This window comes from Passer montanus, unplaced genomic scaffold, assembly GCF_014805655.1.
Source record: "Passer montanus isolate IOZ18808 unplaced genomic scaffold, ASM1480565v1 scaffold9, whole genome shotgun sequence".
Classification (NCBI taxonomy): Eukaryota; Metazoa; Chordata; class Aves; order Passeriformes; family Passeridae; genus Passer; species Passer montanus.
In genome coordinates this window covers 5,598,471-5,610,629 of record NW_024374367.1, presented here as the reverse complement: position 1 = coordinate 5,610,629, position 12,159 = coordinate 5,598,471, and the positions used below count along the sequence as shown (strand labels likewise).

Sequence of the window (12,159 nt, the reverse complement as noted above, 5' to 3'; positions counted from 1 at the left end):
CCCCTGGCGGCCCGCGGCCCCGCCGCCATGGCAACGGCGCGCGGGAGCGGCGCCCCCTGGCGGCCGCCGGCCGCACCCGCAATGGCCTTTAATGTTTTTTTATGGGTCTGGGGTGGGTGGGGAGGGAGGGTTTGGGTTAGTGGGGTCATTTTTCGGTTTGTTTTTTATTTTTTTTTCCTTTTCATTTATCGTCGTTTCAAATAAATTGGTACAAAACGACTCTCCGGTGTGCTCGCTGCAGGCATCGGGAAGGGGGCTGGTCCCGGGGGGGCTCTGCTGCGGTTCGGGGTCCGTGCGGGTGCCGGTGCGCAGAGCCCGCACCCCGCTCCGGGTGGCGGGCAGGAGCGGAGCAAGGAGGGATCCTGGCCGTGGAGGCTGCGCCCGGCCGAGCTGCGGGGGGAGCGGGGAGCCCCGCAGCACAGCCCGCCCCGGCCGGCGGCGGGGCCGGGCCGGAGCCCCCGGCGCTGGCTATTTATAGGCACCGCGAGGTTGCGTAAACGCCGGCGGGGATCTGGGCCATCTCGTGCTGCCTGCCGCGGGAGGAGCGAGGCCCGGGCTGCGGGGAGGGCACACGAACACAGCCCCGTGCGCGGGCATGGGCAGCGGGGCTGCACGGAGCCCCCGGGCCGGCTGCGGTAACGCTGGCCCCGCAGCACGGCCCGGCCCCGCTGCCTCTGCCCGGCCGGGGATCGCAGCAGCAGCACCGCCCCAGAGCTGCTCGGCCCCGAGGGCCGCCCTGCCGGAGCTGCCTGTGCCCAGCGAGCGCAGCACGGATCAGGCCCGCAGCCAGCCCCCCCCAGGAGCAGCTGACAGGGACAGCAGCTAGGGACTGTCACACCAGGCCATGGCAGGGCCTTTCAGCACTCCTGGGAAAGGCACAGCCCCTTCCCCCAGGGCTTTATCCCTTTGTCCCCCGGAGAACAAGCAGGGAGAAGGGAAGCAAGTTTTACTCCCTGCAGAAATGTCCTCTTGCTACATCCAGAAGAGAAGCCAGCCGTGCCCCTGGAAGAGCAGCCCTGGTCTGCTGCAGAGGCTGCAGCTCCCTCCAGGTCTGCATTTAGAAGCAGCAGTCCCCATCCTGGGAGAGATCTGCTGCATTCTGGCACTGACCCGCAGCTGTGTCCTTAGTGAACAGCTGCAGGTTTGGGAGGATCAGAGGGGATGCCCTCACCAAGGGGGGCACAGGGGCCAGGCTGCTCCCCAGCAGGGAGGTTAAACCAAGCCCATCTCAGGGCTCAGCTCTCTCATCTGCACGGCACACTGCAGCCACCCCTCCAGCTGGAACAGCAGGCACATTCCTGGGGGCAGATAAAAGCAGAAGGAAGGCAGTTACCCTCCAGCTGCCCAGCACAGGGGAGGCAGCAGGGTGACACACTGTGCCAAGCCAGCTGGAGCTGCCTGACCTCACAGGCTGAGCCTGCCAGGAGCCATGAGGCTGGGGCAGCCCTGAGTGAGCTCCCCTGGGTGCTGCCAACCCTAAGGACCAGGCTCTGGGGAGAAACCCAAGCCCTGGGGACTTTGAAGAGCCAGTGACTCATCTCATCAAACTGCCAGAGCTGAGGGACACAGCTGGCAGAGACTCCTGCACGTGGGGATGCACAGCAGCCTCCCACAGCAGGCAGCTCCAGCTCCCAGGCTGTGCTCATCCCAGCTTCAGGTACCCACGAGAAAGGGAAGAATGCTGCAGCCTCCCTCTCCTTGAGGGAAACACAGACCAAGAGACCCTTCCAGGCTCACCTGGCCTCTGGGGAAGGCTCTGCTCAGCCAAGTCCTTCACATTTCATGAGCTCAGCTGCTCTGGTGCCATGAAGCATTCAGAAGAGCCAGGACCAGTAACATCCCTCCAGAAAGGACCAGACCTGGCTCTGAATCTGCAGGCTTGACAATGACCACATTTATTCCAGCTTTATAGTAAAGACCAAGACTTCCAAATCTCCTGGTCACAACAATGTTCAGCTGTGAAGGCTACGAGGTGCTAAAGGCCAAGCGCTCCAGCAATGCTTGCTGTGACAGACAGGATTTCCTTCCCAGCTTTCCCAGCTGATCTGTCACATGCCAGCAGAGGAAGTTCAGAACCCAGCTGGAGCTCAGCGTGGAGGGCACTGTGTGTGCCACCAGCACCAGCCCCAGCAGAGCCACACAGCATCCAGGGTAGCTGCAGCTCCTGGGCAGCAGCCCGTGCTCCTTGCTGCCCTGTGCTGGCAGGGCAGCAGGTGACACTGCCCTACAGGACCTGCCAGCACCCCCGGGCTGCACCCAGCCCTGCACAGACCAACCCCAACATCACTGGGAAACATCCAAGCTTCCCACAACCCCTCCTGCCCAGACCCCAAGCAACTGGCTTGTAGAGCAGCCTCCAGAACAGCCATCTGGGAATGCCCAACCAAGGACAGGCTGTGAGTAACAAACAGCCTTGTGTCTCCAGCTCTTTCCTTCCCTTCAGGATGGCTTTTCTCATCTCTGCCTGCCTGCAAGGTCACCCAAAGGCTCCTGGCGCAGCCCCCGGGGCACCTCCAGCACTGGGGGAGGCCCTGGGTCCAGCCCCACTCCCCCTCCACTGCACCCAGCCAGGAGCAGCTGAAGCTTCCTGGCACTTGCGACAGAACAAGCAGGCAGTGTGGCACTCCCACGGCAGGGAAAAGAACCAGACAACAGTATTATCTTCTCCCGGGGTAGGAGAAGACTCTCACAGTCTGGCAGCGGTCCTGTCTGGTGTTTTACTAGTCCTTCCCCTTGGAGAGCAAGGGCCCAGACACCACAGAGCCTGCCAGAGTCCGTGAGTTTGCAGAGGTGACAAGACACAGCACATTTAAGAGCATTCAACAGGGAACCAGTTTAATCAGGTATCAGGTTTGCACCATTCTTTTCAGAATCACAAGTTCTGCATTTTTCTAAGAAATACAAAGCACTCTCAGGTTTACAGAATGCTGGTCCTGGAGAAAACAAGAGGGAGAGAACAAGACACTGGGATACAGACACTAGGACACTGGGCAGCAGAAAGGGAACTGCTCATCCCCACCTCGCTGATAGCAACTGCAGGAGGCAGCGACATCCCAGGGGGTCTGGCTGCTGCAGTGGGGCTGTCCCCTGCTGTCCCCACCCACCGGGGTCAGGATTCCCCCGGGGAATGGCCGGACACCTCCACACCCCATCAGCAGGACACCGATGCACACACCGCTCCTGCAGAGCCGGATGAAAACCCCCTGCACAAAGGCAGCTGACAAGCATCCAGGTCCATCTACTCTACGCAACATGAAACTCGGATCCAGGGGAAGTTACTTCATCCACAAGATTAACAGCTGAGTCAATAGGTTGAACACATGCTACTTACAGCACATAAATAGAAGATAATCTTTTTTTTTCACTTAAAAAACGTGTGATGAAGGTCTAGGGCTGACTGCCTCGGCACTGCTGCATGCACACAACTATCAGCCTCACAGAAGCAGCTGCTGGGCAGCAGGAAAGCTGTCTCTGCATCACCTATTCAGGGGTCACGGGACAGCTATCCTGCCCCCATGCTCGACATTAGCCACACAGCCAGGAAATAAATATGGCACTAGCCAGGAGTGGGCTTTAATACAAACTCGAGTGGTTTTCAAAAGAAATATTAATCCATAAAGGGTTACAGTTAAACAGATATCATCATCACTTTATTTCTCAGAGCCAGAAATAGTGCTGAACAAACAAACAACAACAAAAAAAGAGACAGAGTATGTAATTTCCAGAAGTGCAACCAGGGTGCAGGGTGGCTCTCAGCGACACGAAGGGCTTCTGCAGCTGGGAGAGGAGGGGAGCCACGGCAGAAGATGGCAGCTCCCGCTCCCGGCGGGCGCCTGACCTTGCGACGCTCTCCGAGGGGATTTGTCACCGCAGCCTCCACCCCACCCCGCCCCAGGAGCCGCGGCGTGGGGGAACACCGAGTGCCCCAGCACCCGCCGAGCCAGGGAGCTGCGAGGACGTGACTGTACAGGGCTGTACCCAAAAATAGAGACCTTAAAATAAATAGGACCAAAGCTTCTTTACAGTAGGCAATGCACTAGTTTTACCATGAACAAAACTAAGACTAACAGCCACTTCTTGCCAATGGAGAAACTTTTTCTCCTCTCCACGTTTCGCAGCCCCCTGCCCTGCAGCTGCAGTGCGGCCAGGATGGCATTGCTGAGGAGGGAGGCGGGGGCACACCGGGAGAGCAGGGGGCCCTGCACAGTGCCAGGGCTGGCAGAGGGCACAGGCAGCCGGGGGTGCCCGCGTCCATCCCTCTGCCAGCTACAACAATCCTCAGCAGCTACCGGCAGCTCCGCACCGCGACCTAACCACACGGCTCCAGACGTCACCCCTGCCAACAACTGCGATCCAGCTGCCTCCTCCAAAACCGCTTCTTCCAGAGGGAAGAGAGGCAGAGCGGGGGCACAAGCAGGGCCTGACCTCACCCATGCTCACCCCGCACGCTGCCACAGCCCAGGCCAGAGGGGCTGGTGAAGGGCTGGTGGGGGCTGCCAGGGCTCACCACCCGGCCAGGGCTGAGGGGCAGGACGGGAACCCCAGCCCCGCCGGGAGGAGAGGTGAGGCAGCGGCGAGAAGGGAGCTGGGGGCGGGGGGACGGGGGGCAGCGCTCACTTCTTGGAGCTCTGCGTCTTCTTGGGCAGCAGCACGGCCTGGATGTTGGGCAGGACGCCGCCCTGGGCGATGGTCACGCCGCCCAGCAGCTTGTTGAGCTCCTCGTCGTTGCGGATGGCGAGCTGCAGGTGCCGCGGGATGATGCGCGTCTTCTTGTTGTCGCGGGCCGCGTTGCCCGCCAGCTCCAGGATCTCGGCCGACAGGTACTCCAGCACGGCCGCCAGGTACACCGGCGCCCCGGCGCCCACCCGCTCCGCGTAGTTACCCTTCCGCAGCAGCCGGTGCACCCGCCCCACGGGGAACTGCAGCCCGGCCCGCGACGAGCGCGACTTGGCCTTGGCCCGCGCCTTTCCGCCGGACTTCCCCCGGCCCGACATGGCCGGCAGGCAGCGGCCCCTCGCCCCCGCCTCTCAAGCAGCGCCGCGCACAGAGGGTCCCGGCGCCTGCGGGGAGACAAACGCCGTTACACCGCGCGGGGCCCGCGCCGTCCCCGCCCGCGCCGCGCCGCCCTTACCGCAAGCGCTTCCGCCGCTCCGCGCTCCGCGCCGCCCGCGGATATCGCCGCCCGCCCGCCGCACGCCTCGCCCCATTGGCTGCCGCCGCTGCCGCCACGGCGCTGATTGGTTATCCTGCCGATCCCTGATTTGCATAGGGCTCCCGGCGCCCAGGGCGGGCAGCGCCGCGGCTCTGCTGCGCTCCGGCCGGCCCCGCGCCGCCGCTGCTCCCCGTATCCCGCCCGCTGCTCCCCGCCCCGCCACTGCTGCTGCTGCCCGCGCCCGGCGCTGCTCCCGGCGGCCTCGGGCCCGGGATGGAGGGAGGGGTGCTGGCCCGAGCGCCCGCGGGTGCCTGGCAGCTGTGCCCGTTTCCATGCCCAAACCCGCAGCCCCCTCCTCGGCCAGCGGGATGTCTCTCCCGAAGGACACCAAAGTCTGCGGGCGAGGGCGATGCCGTGGGGAAAGAACCCCTGACAAGGGAGGACAGCCCCAGCAAGCACCACCCTCCCGTCTCCTCAGGTATCAAAGGCGAAAGTTTCTCCCAAACCAGTTTCTGTGGACAGGCCGGGTTGATTGTGGTCATCTCTGCACCACGCTGGAGGAACTGCCTCAAACAGCCTTGGGCGAGCAGCCAGACTCCAGTTTAAAGGTGATGTAGCCCAGCAATAACACATCCTCATTAAACACTCATCATAGGGGTTTTTGGGGTTTTTTTGCCGATGCTGCTGGTGCTCACAGTCTGGAGGGAGATAACCTGTACTCTGTGCCTTTGCATTGCCCCTGCAGCCCCAGGGGAAGGATTATGTTCTCCAGAGCTGGGAAAGTTGAGCATCCCCCCACTCGTGCTCAGCATCTTCACTCCCTCCACAGCAACTGGAGACCTGAAATGAATTCGAGATGAGCTGGTGACCTTTAGAAAAGCTTCATCTGCAGTTAGCACTGACTGGGCTGGGGCAGCTGAGCAGCTCATCCTGGAACAGCAAGGGCCAGGCAGGGAGAGAAACCTCCTGCTGTGGCTCCTGCAAGGACAGGCATCAAGGTGATAGTGCCAGCAGCCAAAAATCTATTCTGCCAGGAGCTGCTAATACAGTGATTCTCTTGCCTCAAGTCATGGTGACAGCAATGAGGGGCCAGCTAGCAACAGACTTTCTGGATAGAAATCCTAATCCCACCCCAGCTTCCCGTAAGTCATGAAGCCTGTGCTCAGCTGCCCCCGTAGCACGCGAGGGATTCGGAGGCAGATTTCACTCCAAGAGCACTTGGCTCTCCCCAGGTGTCCACCCTGTGGCTCCTGCCGGGCTCTGCTGTCCCTCCCCAGGGACACACCTCAGCTACAGCCACCCTTGCAGCTCCCCAGGGACAGATGACTCTAGAGGAGCCCCAGGATCAATCCCCAGGAATATTTACCACTGGCAAATGGACATGATGCACCAGCATGGCCTTGCAGAGCTCAGACCCTGAGAGCCCAGCAGTGGGTAGGGGGTTTGCTCCTCAGCAGATGGAGAGGTGCAAGCTCTGCCTGCAGAAAGGAACACTGGGGCTGCAGTGGGCAGGAGGGACACAGACATGCACATGGACAAGGGCACGGTGCAGCCAGCCAGTGAAGCCCATTTTATTGTTTCCAACACAAAGGAAGTACTGATTTCTAGCAAGGATTTCAGTGTGTAAGGCTTTTGGTCTGTAACATCTGGCTCTGTTTACAAAATCCCTGACCTCAAAAACAACAGCCCTATGCTGTTCTGTAACGGCACTTAGGTTATCTGGGCTTTAATGACTGGCCTTTTCAAATAAGGCAGAGTGCATCCCTCCCCAGATCAAGGAAATCCTCTCTAAGTCTTCAAATCCCATTAACAAAATGATTGTACAAACAATGTGACAGACACACTGTTCCACAGCAGGGAAACCTAAGCCAAGTCCAGCTCTTCCTGGATGCCACTTGAACATCTCCCTCTTTAGGAGCCATGAGTGCACACAGCAATGCTGGTGCAGATCTTCCCAGCCTGGGGCTTCTCCATAATATTTACTGCTGTTCCTCAGTGCTGCAGCCTTCTTTTGAGGGCAAGAGCATTGGAAAGGAGTTTGTACAGAACCAGTGTGGAATTAAGTGCAAGAGAGGTATAAGTTTAACACCAAAAAAGGGGAAGAGAATACCAAACAGAAAGAGACATGAACTATGAACATTGTCAGGAGGCAGAAGCTATTCCTCCCTAGCAGGCTGAGATGATTCTCAGGGCTCTCAGGGCTTGACTCCCTGCATGACTGGCAGGGAGGGAGGCCAACAGGTTATATTCACTCCCATCAGAACAAGACAAAGATAAAATCTTTACAGACATCAACCTTTAACAAAACACAAAGAAGACAGACAACAACCTAGAGCAGCAGATCAACACCTGAGAGGCTTGGACTATTTTAACACCAGTCTGCAAAGCCTTCCAAAAATACCATTTCTCACTCTGCTTAGGAAAATCGGGGTAAAAGAGATGGCCAGCCATCTCAGCTGGTGCCTAAGCCTTGTGCTTCTTTGCAGCTGGCTGTCCCTGCTTCCCCAGCCACTGCTGCAGGATGTCTGCGCTGGTTTTCTTGGGTGAAGGGCTGTGGATGAACTGACTTGTCCACTTGGGCAAATCGTTTTCTTTCTTCTGGGGAGAGCCCTCTTGGGAGCTTTTTAACCAGCCCAGCATCACTTTGTTGCTTGGGGTGGCTTTCACCTCCTGCACAGACAAAAGAGAGAGTGAGAGAAGTCAGAAGCACAGAGGGAGCAGGGCAGCCAGCCAGCTGCAAGAGCTGGTCCAGAGCAGGATGTGGAGCAATGGCCCTGCCTGCAACCAGGCACATCTGTGGGAGGTTCCCAGACAGCTGTGAACAGGCTTGTTCCAAGACCCATTTCACATGGAATTTGCCTCATTTGGCAGCAAAATCCTGGCATGGGCTGACAGTTTTATTTCTGGAAGCAAAGGGAAAGGAATCTGTCCAGGGCTCAGCAGACATTGCCTACTGCCACTCCTCCTGCAGCCTGGCAGCTCTGACCCAGCTCAGAAGCATCACTGGCTGAGCTCCCCCCTGCCAAGCCCCAGCAGCACCCACCTTCTTGGCCCCCAGCTCAATGGGTGCAACACACTCAGGTGTGTTGTTGCGGATGTTGTTGACAAAGGTGGACACTGGGTGGAAAACAATGTTCTCCGTGGGCTGGATGAGTTTGACAGCTTCTTGGGTTGGCACTTCAGCAAAGTCCAGCCATTTCCTGATGGCTTCGTCCCCATCCAGGATGGCTGGCATCCTAAGGGATAAGACAGTTGGAGCCAAAGCTCAGCTGCAATATGTCAGTGTGGTGGCAAAAGCCAGGCTTGTAAGCTAGCAAGGAGGTGGCATCTTGGGGGAAACAGGGAAAACTGAAGCAGCAGAATGCTCTTCTGCAAGGCAGAATGTGCATACACTCCATCCAGGCAGCTGATTTGCTGGAAGAGGCTGAGGGGTTGACTACCAGGTTCTGGTCAGACAGGGAGACCAGTTCCAGAAAGTGATCCAGTTCCAACTGCCATCCACAGAGCACAAAGATGGTGATTTATGGAAAGGGCTGAGCTGGTGGCCCAAAATGAGTCAGTAATGTTGTAGCACTTCTGCCTGAGAGCAGCTCTGTGCCTGCGTGCTGCCAGACTGGTGTCTAGAGGTGCAGCTCTCCTACTTCATCCCCCTCCACCCTGCAACCCCCTTGCGTGCTCTCACTTGCCTGTGATGGATGAAGCTCACATCCTTTGAGGCGTCCACGGTGATGATGGTGTAAGTGTACAGCATTTCTCCTCCCCCTGGTGGCTCCCAGCAGTCAAAAATCCCAGCCATAGTAAGCAACCTCCATCCTTTCCATTCTTCATCTCCCTCCATCTCCTTGTCCTGCAGAAGAGAGGCCCCATTGTCCTGGTCACCATGCTCAGCCAAAGCAGCACAGATTTGCCAGTGCTGAGGCAGGTCAGTGACTCAGATCTGAGTCATGAACAGAACTAATCTGAGGCTCTCCAGGAGTCTTTCTACTGATCTGAGGTGATTCCAGGAGAGGTACCAGGACCCTCATCTTCCCACAGGCAAGCCAGCGCTCTCCTCCTTGTCTGAATATCCCAGCCACCAGTTCAGCCAAATGAAAGAGGTAGTGAAACTCCCAGCCCAGTCCCTGTGAGCCACACTGGCCACCCATGCAAATATCCAGCACGTGGGGAGCAGTGACCGTGACAGCAGGGACTCTGTCACCTTTCACAGCCTGGAGATGGGGACTGCCAGCCACAGGGGGTGACAGAGTGCTGAGCCCAGCACAGAACACAGCCCTGCTGGGGAACAGGCTCCCAGGGATGGGCAGAGAGGAGGGAGTGGGCTTTTCCCCAGGCAGCTGAAGGGAGCAGGGACCCAGAGCTGGGTGCAAGTGTTCACACACAGCAAGGGACTCCATACCATGGCATCCTTGGTCTGGGGGAAGTAAATGAAATAGGGCTGCTTCCCCCCACTCTGCTGCTGCCACTCGTAGAAGCCATCTGCCAGGACCACGCAGCGCTTGCCCTTGAGGAGAGCACCCTGGGGAGAGACAGCACAAGTGAGCAGTGAACAGCAGCCTCAGGCAGCAGCAATGGCAGAAGGACTCCTGCAACCACCCAGCCCTCTCGCTCCTTCCCAGGACTTTCCTAAACTGCCCCCAGGATGCACAGAGGCCACTAGTAGAGCTGTGCTGAGCTTTACCAGTAAGTGCCTTTTCAGCCCTTCTGTTTTAGTGAAGCCCCCAGCTTTGCAGCACAGGGACTTGCTCCCCTGTGCAATGGCAAGTGGAGTACTGGCCTAGCAGATGTTTCTGCCCTGGTTTTGCTGACTGCAGGATTTCTTCAAGCAGGACACAAGGGTGGCAGCAGCTCACCTTGTAGGAGGACTTGCTCAGCATGGTATCGCTGCGGCAGTTGGAGGTGTTGAACTGCAGCTTGGAGGGGTTGTCCTGCTTGAACCACGAGGGCACCAGGCCCCAGCGCATGTCCATGAGGACCCGCTCGGAGGAGTCAGCATCCTTTGGAATGAACACAGAAACACCTCAGGTCAGAGCAACGTCACAGAGACCACGAGCACCCCACAGCTTCAGAGAGGTGTTTTGGGAAGTTCTGCGGAAGTGGCCTTGGCTCCCAAAAGTGAGGATCTGTTCAGCATCTGTGCCAAGAGAAGCTGGGGCTCACTGCCCCTCCAAGCCGTGTAGAAATAGCCACTAAATATAACCCTTTGCATATTCTTAAAAGCCTTCATGTAAGACTTAATCTTCAGCAGAAAGCACATGAAAATTTTGTGGGAATAAAGAACTGTCTCTGTGAGGCTCACCCACCTCTCTGGAAGAATTAACACAGCTTCTTTTTAGTGGAAATGGCTGGAGACATGAACTCCTGAGCTCTTGAGTAAACATCCATGTCAGGCTGGTGTCAAAGTCCTCAAAGCCTCCCGCTGGTGACACCAAAAATCCCAAAGGGCCAAAAGCCTCACTTTCATTTTAATAATGTGATTTCTGCTAGCCTGGTGCACTTTCACTGCTTGTGCTTTGCATATTACCTGCCTTTGGACAATGGAAACAGTTTGTGGCTTTCGATTCTCCCCAGCTTGCTCTCACTTTCTGCCCACAGCTGCCGCTGCTGGCAGTGCCTGCCGGGCTGTTTGCTCCCAAAGGACTGCAGCAGACAGACACACAAATACACCTACCATAGGTGTGTGTACACAGGGATGTGTATGTGTGCAGTTCTGTGAAGTATTTCAGAGCCTCCCTCAGGGCAGGAGTGGCAAAAAAGGACACCAGCATCCCAACAACCTTAACAGTGATGGACAACTAGGCATGTGTCAGCCTGTGACCTGTACCACACTCCCTGCTCCATCAGCTCCACTGCCCGCTCTTGGGGGGATGTGGGACCCCTAGAGCAGGAAAGAGGGCATGAGGCTGATGGCATTGCCCACGGCACTCCTGAGTGGTCCCACCGAGGGTCCCACCTGGTCACCAGTAACGGCTCAAAGTGCAGCTGCCCCACCAGCTGGGGAGGGAGAGCAGAGCAGGTCCAGATCGGGGGGTTCCGACTGAGCACCCCCCGTTCCACCCCGCTGAACGCCAAAGAGCAGCAGCTGGCCGGGCACCCTTTGTGTGTGAAACCAAACAAGCAGCACCAACAGCCGCAGAGGCTGCCCAGGCTGTCCGGGGGATGTCATGTGAGGCTTAAATTATGCGGGACAACAGTTACCACAGGTGTACAGCTACTGTCCTGCACGGGAGTTGAGATTTTTTTTTTTTCTCTCGATTCTCTCCTACTACCAATGTGACCTGGACATACGCCACAGTGTTATGAAATCAAAAAAAAAAAGAAAAAAAAGAAAAAAAGGTGCCTCAGGAAAGCCAATTAAAACCAGCAGAGCAATTACAGACACTAGCAAAAAAAACCAAAAAAACAACGAACCAACAATTCTACTAAGGTTAGTACTTATACATATTTTTGCAGAAAACATAAACACTGTGGTGGAAGCACGGTACCGATTCCCCTCCTCCTTCTGAACATGTAAATATTAACAAGAAGCGACATTTCAGCAATTAGAAAATTCAATACCTGCCACGTACAGCAAAGCGAAACGAAACAAACCGTTTTCGGCCGTTCGGAGCGAGTCCCTCAGCCCCCGGGGAGGCACGGCCTCCTTCCCCCGCTCCGATCGGAGCCGCAAGACGCCCAGCACCCGCATCCCGGCCCCGGGGAGGGGGTACCTGGTGGAGGTGGCGGCGGGAGAGCAGCACGGGGCCGCTGGACTGCGGGCCCTTGTTGTAGGAGGGCTGGTACCGCTCCTGCCGCACCCACTCGGGCTGCCGGGGCCGGCCGCGGCGGTCGCGGTAGGCGCAGGCCCGGCGGAGGTTGTCGGCGGCCAGCGAGCAGGCGGTGCGGCCGCACATCGCGCCGGCTCCGCGGGCACCGAGCACCGCGCTCCGCTCCGCTCCGCTCCCGCCCGCCGCGGGGAGGGGCCGGGGGCAGGGCCGGGCCCGCCGCGGAAACGCCGGTGCCGCCCCCGA

General features: G+C 58.1%; 2 protein-coding genes across 2 annotated transcripts; both read right to left on the bottom strand.

The window, feature by feature from the left end:
* Positions 1-2,808: 2,808 nt before the first annotated feature.
* Positions 2,809-5,198, bottom strand: LOC120514148 (histone H2A type 2-B). The gene is made up of 2 exons (XM_039734339.1): positions 5,132-5,198; positions 2,809-5,060 (listed from the first exon to the last, which is right to left on the bottom strand). Exon 2 carries the CDS (start codon positions 4,992-4,994, stop codon positions 4,614-4,616), a length of 381 nt encoding a protein of 126 aa, XP_039590273.1. The 5' UTR covers positions 4,995-5,060; positions 5,132-5,198; the 3' UTR covers positions 2,809-4,613.
* Positions 5,199-6,686: 1,488 nt separating this feature from the next.
* HMCES (5-hydroxymethylcytosine binding, ES cell specific) lies at positions 6,687-12,042 on the bottom strand. Its single transcript, XM_039733979.1, has 6 exons — positions 11,860-12,042; positions 10,003-10,146; positions 9,549-9,668; positions 8,839-8,999; positions 8,196-8,388; positions 6,687-7,822 (listed from the first exon to the last, which is right to left on the bottom strand). Exons 1-6 carry the CDS (start codon positions 12,040-12,042, stop codon positions 7,616-7,618), a joined length of 1,008 nt encoding a protein of 335 aa, XP_039589913.1. The 3' UTR covers positions 6,687-7,615.
* Positions 12,043-12,159: the final 117 nt, after the last annotated feature.

Excerpts from the sequence above, each read along its gene's own strand:
- LOC120514148 (XM_039734339.1), bottom strand. The coding sequence starts at position 4,994 with ATGTCGGGCCGGGGGAAGTCCGGCGGAAAGGCGCGGGCCAAGGCCAAG.
- HMCES (XM_039733979.1), bottom strand. The coding sequence starts at position 12,042 with ATGTGCGGCCGCACCGCCTGCTCGCTGGCCGCCGACAACCTCCGCCGG. Across the intron at positions 10,147-11,859 it reads CCCGCCGCCACCTCCACCAG|GATGCTGACTCCTCCGAGCG; the intron begins GTACCCCCTCCC and ends TTCATTCCAAAG. Across the intron at positions 9,669-10,002 it reads TGAGCAAGTCCTCCTACAAG|GGTGCTCTCCTCAAGGGCAA; the intron begins GTGAGCTGCTGC and ends GTCTCTCCCCAG.